General features: G+C 46.7%; 1 protein-coding gene across 1 annotated transcript in view; it reads right to left on the reverse strand.

Moving 5' to 3' along the window:
- LOC142295734 (cysteine-rich venom protein-like) overlaps positions 1 to 11,389 on the reverse strand; it is a 112,241-nt gene extending 100,852 nt beyond the window's left edge. The window contains exons 1-2 of the mRNA XM_075338825.1: positions 11,345 to 11,389; positions 11,163 to 11,255 (exon numbers count right to left, since the gene is read on the reverse strand). Of these exons, the coding sequence (XP_075194940.1) occupies positions 11,163 to 11,255; positions 11,345 to 11,389 (138 nt within the window). The remainder of the gene's footprint in view (positions 1 to 11,162; positions 11,256 to 11,344) is intronic.
- Positions 11,390 to 14,145: the final 2,756 nt, after the last annotated feature.

Here is a 14,145-nt window from a genome sequence, read left to right on the forward strand (position 1 = left end):
TGGACTTGGTCCGCATGGCTGCGCAAGACACATGAGCGCCTTCTTGCTGCACTACCTACAACTAGAGATGAGCGAACCGGTCCCGGTTCGGCTCGAGGTCGGCTCGCCGAACGGGGGTCCCGTTCGAGTTCGGTTCGTCGAACGTTCGACGAACCAAACTCGAACGTATAGGCTAGAATGGGAGGCAATCACAAACACATAAAAATGCATGATAAATGTACACAAACAGTTAATAAACATTGCCATAACACTTACCGGTCCTCGCGATCCCTTCTGCACTCTGTCTCCTGCCGCTATTCCATCCGATGATCGCTGAATCCTCCCGGTGACCTGCACTGCCAGCAGAGATGCAGGACCTATCGTGACGTCAAAATAGCCATGTGACCAGTCACGTGGCTATTATCTCATTGGCTACAGACTGGTCACATGACTATGACACGTCATGTAGGACCTGCGAGTGCATCTCTCCGGTACACGGTGCACATATGTGTATCGCCATGTACCGGCGACATGCTCTAGCACACGGTCGACTCCCCGTTCCGTTAGGGACCGGCTGACACAGCCGGTCATTAACGGAGATCACCGTTGCCATAGCAACGCAGTTAGCGGTGATGTCACCGCTAACCGCGGCTCCGAGAGCACCGTTGCTATGGTAACGCGTCTGTCAGCGTTACCGCTATTATCGCTGACAGCCAGCACTGATCATTCACGGAGTGAAGGCTGCACGCTGCTTCCCGATTGTAGTGAGGATTGTAGTGAGGATGGAGGTTCCCCAGCCCCAAGTGATGAGCTGGTGAATCTCATCCTTCCTCACTACAATCGTCACTACTACTACACTAGAAAGAAAGAAGACAGAAGAGCAGGATCGTGGAGGGCTGACAGAGGGTAATAAAGATGGAGTCTCTAATGTGTCTGTGTATTTATTTCTATTAAAGTATTTTTTCTCTGTGTGGTGTTTTTTTTAACCCTTTATTGGAGATTCTTAATGGCCGGGTCAAACGTGCCTGACATTAAGAATCTCTGGCTTAATACTGGCTAGTAAAACAAAGCCAGTATTAACTCATGATTACCCAACAAGCCACCTGGCTCCAGGGCTGTTGGAAGAGTTGGATACAGCGCCAGATGATGGCGCTTCTATGAGAGCGCCATTTTCTGGGACGGCTGCGGACTGAAATCCGCAGTAGAGGCGCCCAGAAACCTCGGGCTAACCTGTGCTGAGGATTCCAATCCCCAGCTGCCTAGTTGTACCCGGCTGGACACAAAAATGGGGCGAAGCCCACGTCATTTGTTTTTTAATTATTTCATGAAATAAGTGAAATAATTAAAAAAAAACGGGCTTCCCTATATTTTTGGTTCCCAGCCGGGTACAAATAGGCAACTGGGGGTTGGAGGCAGCCCGTGGCTGCCTGCTGTACCTGGCTAGCATACAAAAATATAGCGAAGCTCACGTCCTTTTTTTTGTAGTTTTTTGGCAAAAAAAATAAAAAATGCTTCCCTGGATTTTCCATTGCCAGTGAAGGTAACACCAAGCAGTGGGGGTTAGCAGTCAGTAGCTGCTTGGATTACCCTTAGCTAGCAATACAAAAAATGCAGCGGGAGCCCATATATATTTTTTTTAATTATTTATTTAAATAACTAAAAATAAAATGGGCTTCCCTGTATTTTAATTGCTGGACATCACAGTGCTGTAAAAATAAATCTTTAAAAAAATGACGTAGCGCTCCGCGGTATTTTTGATTCTCAGCGCAGATAAAGCAGACAGCTATGGGTTGCCACCCCCATCTGCCTGCCGTTACCTTGGTTGGCAATCAAAATACAGGGAAGCCCATTAATTTTTTCTATTTAAAAAATAGTTAAAAAAAAAAATGACGTTGGGTCCCCCCATTCTTGATAGCCAGCTAGGGTAAAGCAGACGGCTGTAGCCTGAAAACCACAGCTGGCAGCTTTACCGTGGTTGGGGATCCAATGTGGAGGTCCCCTCAGGCTCTTTTTTATAATTATTTTATAAATATTAATAATTACACAATAAAAGTAGGGTCCCCCCCAAATTGGATCACCAGCCAAGGTAAAGCGGACAGCTGTGGTCTGGTATTCTCAGGGTGGAAAGGTCCATAGTTATTGGGCCTTCACAGCCTTAAAATAGCAGGCCGCAGGCACCCCAGACGTGGCGCATCCACTAGATGCGCCAATCCTGGCGCTTCACCCCAGCTCATCCCGTGCCCTGGTGCAGTGGCAAACAGGGTAATAAATCGGGTGGATACTAGCTGTAAAGTCACCTGAGATCAAGCCCAGCAGTTTGTGATGTCATGGCGTCTATTAGATACCCAACATCATAAACTGTCAGTACTAACAAAAACAAAAAATCGACAAAAGAAATTTATTTGAAAAAACAGTCCCCAAAACATTTCCTCTTTCACCAATTTATTGTAAGAAAAAAAATAAAGGGGTCCCACGACGACTCTGGACCGTCTAGAATATGGGGGGGAGACACTCAGGGAACGTATCCCCCATTTTCTAGGAGTGCGGACCCTTCATGTGAGGAGTGTGGGTGCAATGAATCTGCACTCACTCTCCCCGGGTCCACAGCAGCAGAGACCATGTCGTAATGGTTGCTACCAAAGCTGCAATGCCCTGCTCATGAGGTAAGGGCATGCCTAATCAGGAGAACTACTGTAGAGGAAGCTCTGCTCACTGGTATATAGGTGCTCAGAGGTAATAATAGATAAAATTAGTGAGTAACCTCGGCACTCTAAATCTCCCAGACTAAGTCAGTAAGTCACAACGGATAGTAATGCAAAATCACTCTTTATTGGTCCGTATTAAGAAAAACATTTTTTTCATAAGCATATATGTTTTTGTCCAAAACAAGTTACAAATGACGTTTTGGCCTGAGCCTTCGTCAGATTGGACTTATCTGCATGTAATCATGAAAAATGACAATAATCAGTATCACATAAGAGTGAGAGAACAATAACATAAACTCGAACAATGTAGAGGTACAATTGGGATGCAGCAAAAAAATTGCAACACAGCAAGAAATGAAACACATGATACAAATGTCATAATACAGTACAAGGACAATATAGTAATGACAAATAAGGGGTCAGAGTAGACTTAGACAGCTCTGGTATGAAAGAGATGTCAATCATAAAGTAACATGTGCAGTAGGTGTAGAGCTACAGTATGCATGGCAGAGCTAATGGGTAGACCGACCATAGAAAAAGAACAGAGAAAAAGTGGAGAAAAAAATGGAGAAAAAAATGGAGAAAAAGTGGAGAATAAGTGGAGAATAAGTGGAGAATAAGTGGAGAATAAGTGGAGAAAAAGTGGAGAAAAAGTGGAGAAAAAGTGGAGAAAAAGTGGAGAAAAAAATGGAGAAAAAAATGGAGAAAAAGTGGAGAAAAAGTGGAGAAAAAGTGGAGAAAAAGTGGAGAATAAGTGGAGAATAAGTGGAGAATAAGTGGAGAAAAAGTGGAGAAAAAGTGGAGAAAAAGTGGAGAAAAAGTGGAGAAAAAGTGGAGAAAAAGTGGAGAAAAAGTGGAGAAAAAGTGGAGAAAAAGTGGAGAAAAAGTGGAGAAAAAGTGGAGCACCCTTTGGTACCTTTCATGTGGCACTAAGGGGTGCTTAGCTTTGTATTTAGCCAAAAAAATGAAAAAAAAATGACGTAGGGTTCCCCCTAGTTTTGTAGCCAGCTAGGGTAAAGCAGACGGCTGCAGCCTGCAGACCACAGCTGGCAGCCTCACCTTGGCTGGTAATCCAAAACTGAGGGCACTCCACGCTGTTATTTTAAATTAAATAAATAATTAAAAAAAAAAACACGTAGGGGTCCCCCAAAATTGGATCACCAGCCAAGGTAAAGCAGACAGCTGGGGCTTGATATTCTCAGACTAGGGAGGTCAATGGTTATTGGACTCTCTCCAGCCTAAAAATAGCAGGCCGCAGCCGCCCCAGAAGTGGCGCATCCATTAGATGCGCCAATCCTGGTGCTTCGCCCCAGCTCATCCCGCGCCCTGGTGCGGTGGCAAACGGGGTAATATATGGGGTTAATACCAGATGTGTAATGTCACCTGGCATCAAGCCCTGGGGTTGGTGAGGTCAGGCGTCTATCAGATACCCGACATCACCAACCCAGTCAGTAATAAAAAAAAATAGACGACAACCACATTGTTATTTGAAAAAACACTCCCCAAAACATTCCCTCTTTAACCAATTTATTAGAATGAAAAACAAATCCAGGTCTGCTGTAATCCAAGGGGTTGCCATGACGATCCACACTGTCCCAGTCAATGAAGTTCAGGATGTTCCCCATTGGCTGGGAGAGCAGTGCAGTGACCTGAGCTAACATCAATGGGTCAGCCCAGGTCACTGCAGGGCATGACAAGTGCTGCTGTCAGCGAGGTACATTACCTGCGCTGATCTCCAGCACACTGACAGCCCCTGTCACTGAGGTCAATGACCGGCGCCTTCACATCAAGTATCGCGAGAGGTCCGTGACGTCACCGCTAGTCAGTCTCGGGTTGGAAGCGAGAGGTGATGTGACAAGCGGCGGCCATGGAGGACAGTGACAGCGCTGAGGTCGGGATGGCGGGACTTCATCACCGCAGGTAAGCCGAGCGGGACCATGTGTGTGTGTGTGTGTGTGTGTGTGTGTGTGTGTGTGTGTGTGTGTGTGTATGTATGTGTACATGCCGCGGGCAGGAGGGGGCGGAGCGAGCTGAGCGGGAAAGTGTGGGCTTCCTGCACGTAACTAAGATAAACATCGGGTTACTAACCAAAGCGTTTTGCTTGGATACCCGATGTTTATCTTGGTTACCAGCTTCTGGCAGGCTGCCAGCGATGGCTCCTGCACACTGTAGCTGTAAAAAGCCCTGCTTTTTGCTCCTAGAACCGTTCTCGAACGTATCTAGAACTATCGAGCTTTTGCAAAAAGCTCGAGTTCTAGTTCGATCTCGAACAGCCCCCAAAATCACTCGAGCTTAGAACTGGAGAACCTCGAACCGCGAACCGCGCTCAACTCTACCTACAACATGACCCTCGGATTGTCAAAATTAGAAGTGATGATGACTACTGGGTTGCCACACTATTAGATCCCCGGTACAAGTCCAAATTTTGTGAAATAATTCCAGCCATAGAAAGGGACGCACGTATGCAGGAGTATCAGCCTAAGCTGTTACTCAATCTTAGCTCGGCTTTTCCACCAAACCCCAGTGGTGCACGGAGTGAATCTCCCAGTTGTAACTTGACAAACATGGGATGGTCTCATCATCAACAGTCTAACCATACCAGCAGCGCCGTATCTGGTCCTGGTAACAGCAATTTTATTGAATCGTTTCATAATTTTTTTAGACCATCCTTTGCAAGGCCAACAGAGGCAAGAAGTCTGACACATAGTCAACGGCTGGAGAGGATGATACAGGAGTATCTCCAAATGAACATCGATGCCATGACTTTGCAACTGGAGCCTTGCTCATTATGGGCTTCAAATCTTGAAAAATGGCCAGAGCTCTCCACTTACGCCTTGGAGATTTTGTCGTGTCCAGCTGCCAGCGTTGTCTCTGAACGTGTCTTCAGTGCTGCTGGGTGTGTGCTGACAGATAAGCGCACGCGTCTGTCCAGTGACAATGTGGACAGACTAACGTTCATCAAAATGAAGAAGTCATGGATCTGCAAGGACTTTACTACCCCTGTGTCATCCTGTGGAGAATAAAGGCTTGTGGATTTGGAATGTGCTTGATGCAAATGTACCTGTCAAGTTTGCAACTGGGGCACAAGTGCTGCCACTGATGGGGTGTCTGTGTGGCCCAATTTTTGGAAAAAAGGGAGACTCTGCTTGGAGTAACCCTTGCGGTGTTTTTAAAAATGAGCCAAGATGAACAAGTCATGGTTCAGCAAAGACTTTGCTACCCACCCCGGTGTCATCCTGGGGACACTTAATGCTGGCATATTTTTCAATGTGCTTGATGCTAATCAACACATACAGTTTGCAACTGGGGCACAAGTGCTGCCACTAAAGTGGTGTCTGTGTGGCCCAATTTTTGGAAAAAAGAGAGACTCTGCTTGGAGTAACCCTTGCTTGCTGTGTTTTTAAAAAGGAGCCAAGATAAACAAGTCATGTTTCAGCAAAGACTTTGCTACCTACCCCGGTGTCATCCTGGGGACAGTTAAGGCTGGCGTATTTTTGAATGTGTTTGATGCAAATCAACCTGTCCAGTTTGCAACTGGGGCACAAGTGCTGCCACTGAAGTGGTGTCTGCGGGGCCCAATGTTTGGAAAAAAGGAAGAATCTGCTTGGAGTCCCCTTGCTATGTTTTACATGATTTTAGAAGGGCATGCCATGCCTATATCTGTGTGTCTCCTCCTCTTTTTTTTCCTCGTCCAGCTGTTTAGTTTTCGCATGAGTATTTGTCTTTTTCACTTTCCCATGTGTTTGTGATGTCTTGGGAGTTGTTTGGCACCTTTTGGACAACTTTGAGGGTGGTTTCCAGGTGTTTTTATATGTTTGAGTGTGATTACCTCCCATTGTCTCCTATGGGGTTCGAGAGTTCGACGAACGGTTCGACGAATGGCTCGTCGAACGGCTCGTCGAACGGGGCACCGTTCGGCGAACCGAACCGAACTCGAACTCTAGGGGGTGGCTCATCTCTAGTGATGAGCCCACACTACCATGCTCAGTACTCGTAACGAGCAGTTGGATGCTCGGATGGGCACGACTCGATTACCCGAGTATAATGAAAGTAAATAGGAGACTTGAGCATTTTTCCAGGAAAATTTCCAGAACAATCTTCCAATCTCCCTTTCACTTCCATTATGCTCAGGTACTCAAATCGTGCCCATCCGAGCATCCAACTGCTCGTTACGAGTACCGAGGACCCGAGCATAGTAGTGCTCACTCATCACTAATAAATACCCCTTTAACAGTCTTATTTGTTTACTATAAATGCCTTTTTTTCTTGGCTTTGGCTTTGCATTTTGTAGTTTTTCCTTTTTTATCTATTTAGTTCTGTCTATGAAATTCTTGAGGACATTATTTTAAAAATAGTTCTGATTGCAGCTCTCCTAAATCTGAGATGATTGTCCAAGGTCAAAATACTGATCCTTCTACCTTTATTGTCCCTTGATTAAAATGAACTTTTCTAGGATACTTATTTTGCCTGCTGAAAAAGCAAGAATGAGTCCACTACTCATATATATGAGGATCCCGGAGTTGGGGCTAAGTGTAGCAACCCTGAGGTTTCAGATGCTACAAATGTAACCAGTGGAAACCCAAACCCCGGAATATCCATGCAAGTCAACTCACCAGCACCATCAGGCCACACCCCAATTCCAGACTGGGACACTGCCTAGAAGCAGGTAAAAGGGAAGGGCACTGATTGGATACTAGCCACCCAATCTGTAGGAAGAGACCCAGCAAGGGGAGGGCCAGTGGTTGGTTGGGAGCTGGCGGGAAGAAGTGTAGTGAGTCTGAATGAGTGAGGATTCTGAAGGAGACAGTAGTCTGTGACAGGAAGTGAAAGTGAAAGGAGGAGAAAGTGAGGAGTATGGAAAGACAGGTGAAGAAAGACCTGCAGTAACAAGTGAAAGCTGTAATAGGAGCGAGAATCATGGAGTACGGAACCAGGACTCCAGGAACCGTGGGTTACTTGTGGAAGCGAAGGACTCCAGGAACCGCGGGGCACCTGTGGAAGTACGGAACCAAGGTTCACAGGACTCGGCACAAGGCAGGGTGCAGATCCCTAGGAAAGTGGGACCCTTTATGGACACTGTTAGTTCTGCCAGGTGAGGGGATCTCCAGGGTCCCTCACCACCCAAAGAGTCTGAAGCTTCAGCAGTAAAGAGGGGACTGGGGATTGAAGCCCTTAAATAGTTCAAGCTGCCTGCAACAGGACCAAGACTGAACAGAGGGGCTCACCAAGTTGCTCCATGCCATGGGATCCCAACACAGGCAAGTGTACATGGAGGACAGCAAATGTACTGTCCCGCGGGCTCGGCTGCGACCGCCGAGCCGCTCGGATCCGTGCTCGTATGGTGGGTGGTGGCTCAAGCTCCTCACGGACCCGGGGGTTACGTCGCTCTGCACGGGGATTGGCGCTACACGCAAGGACTTCAGTGGGGGAACTACTCAGAAGTGGGGTCTGAGTACCCCTCCTGTTGCTCCGGTTTCCAATCGGTTCCCCGGTTCGGTACACCGGCTGTAATCCCAGCTTCTGCAGGCGGCCACCACCATCTGCCTCCTTGCCAGAGGTGACTGGGCTCCAACCCAGCCACCTGTGCAGACTATTGGCAGGCCTGGTCACAGGTCTGCCCTTGAACTCAACCTCTCACCTTCCCTGTCAAGACTAGACTACTCCACACTGAACTGTGTCTTTTTCCCGCCTCCAGGCCTGTGAACTCCTTGGTAAGCGGAGCCAACTGCCTGGCTCCGCCCCCCTGGTGTGGGCATCAAACCTGGAGGATGGTGACAAGGGTTTCTTAGTTGGCTACTGTCACCTTTTCAGGGAGGGTGTGTGTGTGCATGGGACTACCTGGGACGACCTGACTAGTCCAGGCCCAGGTCACAACTGACAAGAAGAACAAGGGGAGAGGGAACACCTGAAACCAGCACCAGCAGGTCCAGGTCCAACCATTCAGTAAAAAGGCAAGTTGAAACTGCAATATTTGTGTGGACTGTTTCCTTCCCATCCCCATGTGCACCACACATTGACTGAACTCCACTATAACCACTATTATCACCTGCCGGGATGTGGCCCTACTTGCGGAGGGCCCAAAACAGCTAAGCTGCATTTCTGCTGCAACTGTAATGCATTCCTGGTTTCTCTCACACCCATTCAAGTCTATGGGGCGAGAGAAAAATCGCACTGCACTCGCAATACACCAGTGTACTGCGAGTGCAGGGCGAGACTGACAATAGCCGGCTACGGAGGAGAGAAGGAGATAAATCCCTCCCTCCCCTCCTCAGCGCTGGCCCTCCACTACTGAGTACCAGCCCGTCCCACGCAGCTGAGGTCCGATCACATGATCGGACCTCAGTCGCAGTGACACTCGCATGACACTCGGCTCCCGCTGTGCTGCCAGCATGAGCCGAGTGCCATGCGAGGAACGCATTAGTCCCCTACGTGGCCCCGGCCTTACAGAGCTTGTCCAGGGAACAATCTATTCCCTCAAACTAACCCTGCCTCAGGAACCATAATCACATCCCATTGTAGAGATTTACATCCTCTCCTTTGTCCCACTGCATACCTCAGGTGACTTATCGAGATCCCCTGCACTGAAGACTGGGATGGGGGATGCAACAGTACACCTCTGAAATAAACTACAGTGGTGTGAAAAAGTGTTTATTTCTTCCTGACTTCTTATTGTTTTGCATGCTTTTAACACTTATAGTTTTAGATCACCAAACAAATTTAAATATTAGACAAAGATAACACAAGTAAACAAAAAAGGCAGTTTATAAATGAAGGTCTTTATTATTAAAGGAAAAAGAAATCCAAACCTACAGGGCCCTTTATGAAAAACTGTTTGCCTCTAAACCTAATAACTGCTTGGGCCACCCTTAGCAGCTACAACTACACTAAAGCGCTTGCAATAACTGGCAACGAGGCTTTTAGAACGTTCTTGAGGAATTTTGGCCCACTCATCCTTGCAGAACTGTTATATTTCAGCCCCATTGGAGGGTTTCTGGGTATGAAGCACTTTTTTAAGGTCATGCCACAGCATCTCAATCGGATTAAGGCAAGACTTTTACTAGGCCACTCCAAAGTCTTAATTTTGTTTATTTTAAGTCATTCAGAGGTGGACCTGCTGGTGTGTTTTGAATCATTGTCGTGCTGCATAACCCCACTGTGCTTCAGTTTAAGGTCACAAACATATGGCACATTCCATCAGGATTTTTTTGTAGACAGCAGAATTCATGGTTCCATTTACCACAGCAAGTCTTACAGGTCCTTGATCAGCAAACCAGCCTTGGACCATCACACTACCACCACCATATTTTACTGTTTGTATGATGTTCCTTTTCTGAAATGCTGTGTTACTTTTACGCATAATGTAATGGGACATACACCTTTCAAAAAGTTCAACTCTGAACTTGTCAGTGCACAGAGTATTCTCTCAAAAGTCTGGGGGATCATCATGATGTTATCTCACAAAACTGAGATGAGCATTTATGTTCCTTTTGCTCAGCAGTGATTTTCGTCTTGGAACTCTGCCATGCCGGCCATTTTTGCCCAGTCTCTTTCTATGGTGGAGTCATGAACACTGACCTTAAGTTAGGCAAGTGAGGCCTGCAGTTCTTTGCATGATGTCGTGGGGTCTTTTGTGACCTTTTGATGATTCATTGTTGGACTCTTGGGGTAATTTGGTCGGCCGACCACTCCTGGGAAGGTTCACCACTGTTCCATGCTTTCGACATTTATGGATAACAGTTCTCACTATGGTTTGCTGAAGTCCCAAAGCTTAAAAAAAAACTAAATTAAGACTTTGGAATGGCCTAATCAAGTTCCTGACCTAAATCCAATTCAGATGTTTTGGCATGACTTTAAAAATGTGGTTAATGCTTGGGAACCCCCCAATGTGTCTAAATTACAACAATTCTGCAAAGACGAATGAGCCAGAATTCCTCAAGAACGTTGTAAAAGACTCATTGCCAGTTATCGCAAACATTTTATGGCAGCTGTTGGGGAGGCCCAACCAGTTATTAGGTTTAGGGGGCAAAACGTTTTTAACACAGGGCCTTGTAGGTTTGGATTTCTTTTTTCCTTAATAATAAAACACTTAATGTGTAAATTGCATTTTGTGTTACTTGTGTTATCTTTGACTAATATTTAAATTTCTTTGGTGATCTGAAACATTTAAGCGTGACAAACATGCAAAAGAATAAGAAATCAGGAAGGGGGCAAACACATTTTTACACACCACTATGGTTGCAATTTGGGAGAATTTGTGGTTATCTATCAAGTTTCCTTTAAGCCTGGAAAACTCTGCTTAAATATAGTCTTTTTTTACTTTTGGGCTGCTCAGTTTCTCTATTATTATCAGGGGCAGAAATACAATGAGAGGTAACACCAATCACTAAAATAAAGCCTTATAATTACATCTGGAATATAATGGAGTTCTGTGTGTTATCAATTATTTTTATAGTTACTGAAGTTTCCAGAAATACTCACTGTATGTTTTTCATCTATGTCTTCAGAGCTGAAAAACACAGCACTATTTTCATTTTCATTGTCGGGGACGGAAAAGATGGAAGAAATCTGCCCCTATGAAGACATTACAAGATTTGTTACAGTTGTTCAGGAACTACTTATTTGCCCATTCAAGATGCAGATTTTGCTTATGTACTACTCACCTGTAATAGTATCAGCATCAGCAGATTAGCAAAACGCAGCTTCATCCCTCTGTAAAACATGAGAAATTCAACGTTAGATTCAATTGTATGAGTAAAAGAAACTCCGCTGTAGTGTAGAAGGGTGTCTGCGACCCATCATGTAACTATATGTTGTATGTTGAACATGATAAATTCACGTGAATTTCTGGATTGTACGTAACAGAGTCAGGTTGGCACATATGGCTAAAAAAGATGGCTGTCTAGTGGTCAGGGTAGAGTAGCGGCAAGCCAATCCGAGATGAGAAGTTAGATGAGATAGGGTTAAGTTAGTGGAAAAGAGGAGTGACAGTTGGCAAGAGAGAAGGATAGAGTGAGAAAGCTCGGAGAGGTGGCAGTTTTGGATAGGGTTTGCGTGTGAGAAGATATGGCTTCGGTTTTAGTGCCAGTCAGGGAACCCTGAGGTAACCTCGAGAGGTCAGGAGCCTATGGCTCACCCAGGCGGGCTTAGAGAGTCAGCTAGCTAGAGAGCTATAGGGGCCTCAGACAAAGGTGTGAGGAACAGGGGGAAGGGAGACACAGACCCAGGAGTTTGAGGACGAGGTTCAAGATAGCAGGGGACAGGTTAAGAAGCAGTACCCCACACTAGAAACCAGAATGGAAAGCAAGGTCATAACTGTCATAACGGTGTGAGAAATAAAACTGAATAACTTTACTTGACCAAGCGGACTCTGGTGTAACATGTGTTGCTGTCTACTTCAGCGACCACCAGTGAGGTGATGGACAATGGCCTGAAGAGACCAGTAAGTGTCATGCACCCCACCCGAAGTCACATTTACACATTGGAGTCACATCCTTGTCAAAGGAGCATGGAGCCTGTGCGGCCCGGTGTCTGTGCCTTCCTTCAGTAGGACATAAAGTGAAAACGAAAAATGTAAGATAAAGATAGATAGACTGACTTTGATTCAATCGATTTAACCCCTTTAGATGCTGCAGCTGGCACAGCATCTTGGAGGTTAGACATACTGAATGGGTTTCCCCAGTCACCCTTTAAGTTATAACCTCTCTATAATCTCTTTGCATCCCTAAAGCTGGGTTCACACATAGCGACAGCGACAACATCACTGTTACGTCACCATTTTCTGTGACGTAACAGCGACCTTGTAAGTCGCTGTTATGATCGCTGCTTAGCTGTCAAACACAGAGACGCAGCAGCAATCATAAAATCGCTACATGTGCAGAGAGCAGGGAGCCACGCACACTGCTTAGCGCTGGCTCCTTGCTCTCCTAGATACAGTACACATCGGGTTAATTAACCCGATGTGTACTGCAGCTACATGTCACAGTGCAGAGAGCAGGGAGCCGCACACACTGCTTAGCGCTGGCTCCTTGCTCTCCTAGCTACAGTACACATCGGGTTAATTAACCCGATGTGTACTGCAGCTACATGTCACAGTGCAGAGAGCAGGGAGCCGCGCACACTGCTTAGCGCTGGCTCCTTGCTCTCCTAGCTACAGTACACATAGGGTTAATTACCCGATGCATACTGCAGCTACATGTGCACAGAGCAGGAGCCGGCACTAGCAGCAAGAGCGGCGGAGGCTGGTAACCAAGGTAAATATCGGGTAACCATGGAAAGGTCTTCCCTTGGTTACCCGATGTTTACAGTGGTTACAGCTTTCCGCAGCTGCTAGACGCCGGCTCCTGCTCCCTGCTCGCTTCATTTTGTCGCTCTCTCGCTGTCACACACACTGATGTGTGCTTCACAGCGGGAGAGCGACGACGAAAAAATGAAGCAGGACATTCAGCAACGAGCAACGACCTCACAGCAGGGGCCAGCTTGTTGCTGGATGTCACACACAGCGACAGCGACGGGACGTCGCTGCAACGTCACAGAAAATGGTGACGTAGCAGCGACGTCGTTGTCGTCGTCGCTGTTTGTGACACCACCTTAAGGCTATGTGCGCACAGTGCGTTTTTCGCGGCGTTTTTGCACGTTTTTCGGGTGCGTTTTTGGCCTAAAAACTGCAGGACTTTGCTTCCCCAGCAAAGTCTATGAGTTTTCATTTTTGCTGTCCGCACACATCTGTTTTTTTTACCTGCGTTTTTGAGTTAAAAAAAAAAATGGACATGTCAGTTCTTTCCTGCGTTTTTCTGCGTTTTCCCCCCATGCAATGCATTGGAAAAATGCAGGAAAACGCAGAGATTAAAAACGCAGCAAAACGCAGCCAAAAACGCACCAAATCGCAGCAAAAACGCATGCGTTTTTTGATGTGTTTTTTCGACGCAGGTGCGTTTTTGTGCGTTTTTAGCGGCCAAAAACGCACAAAAACGCAGCGTCAAAAAGACGCAGTGTGCGAACCTAGCCTAAAGCTGGGTTCACACTAAGCGACAGCGACAACGACGTCGCTGTTACGTCACCATTTTCTGTGACGTAACAGCGACCTTGTAAGTCGCTGTTATGATCGCTGCTTAGCTGTCAAACACAGTGACGCAGCAGCGATCATAACGTCGCTGTGCTACATGTGCAGAGAGCAGGGAGCCGCGCTTAGCGCTGGCTCCTTGCTCTCCTAGGTACAGTACACATCGGGTTAATTAACCCGATGTGTACTGCAGCTACATGTCACAGTGCAGAGAGCAGGGAGCCGCGCACACTGCTTAGCGCTGGCTCCTTGCTCTCCTTGCTACAGTATACATCAGGTTAATTACCCGATGTGTACTGCAGCCACACGTGCACAGAGCAGGAGCCGGCACTGGCAGCAAGGGCGGAGGCTGGTAACGAAGGTAAATATCGACTAACCAGGGAAAGGTCTTCCCTTGGTTAC

This window comes from Anomaloglossus baeobatrachus, chromosome 3 (genome assembly GCF_048569485.1).
Source record: "Anomaloglossus baeobatrachus isolate aAnoBae1 chromosome 3, aAnoBae1.hap1, whole genome shotgun sequence".
Classification (NCBI taxonomy): Eukaryota; Metazoa; Chordata; class Amphibia; order Anura; family Aromobatidae; genus Anomaloglossus; species Anomaloglossus baeobatrachus.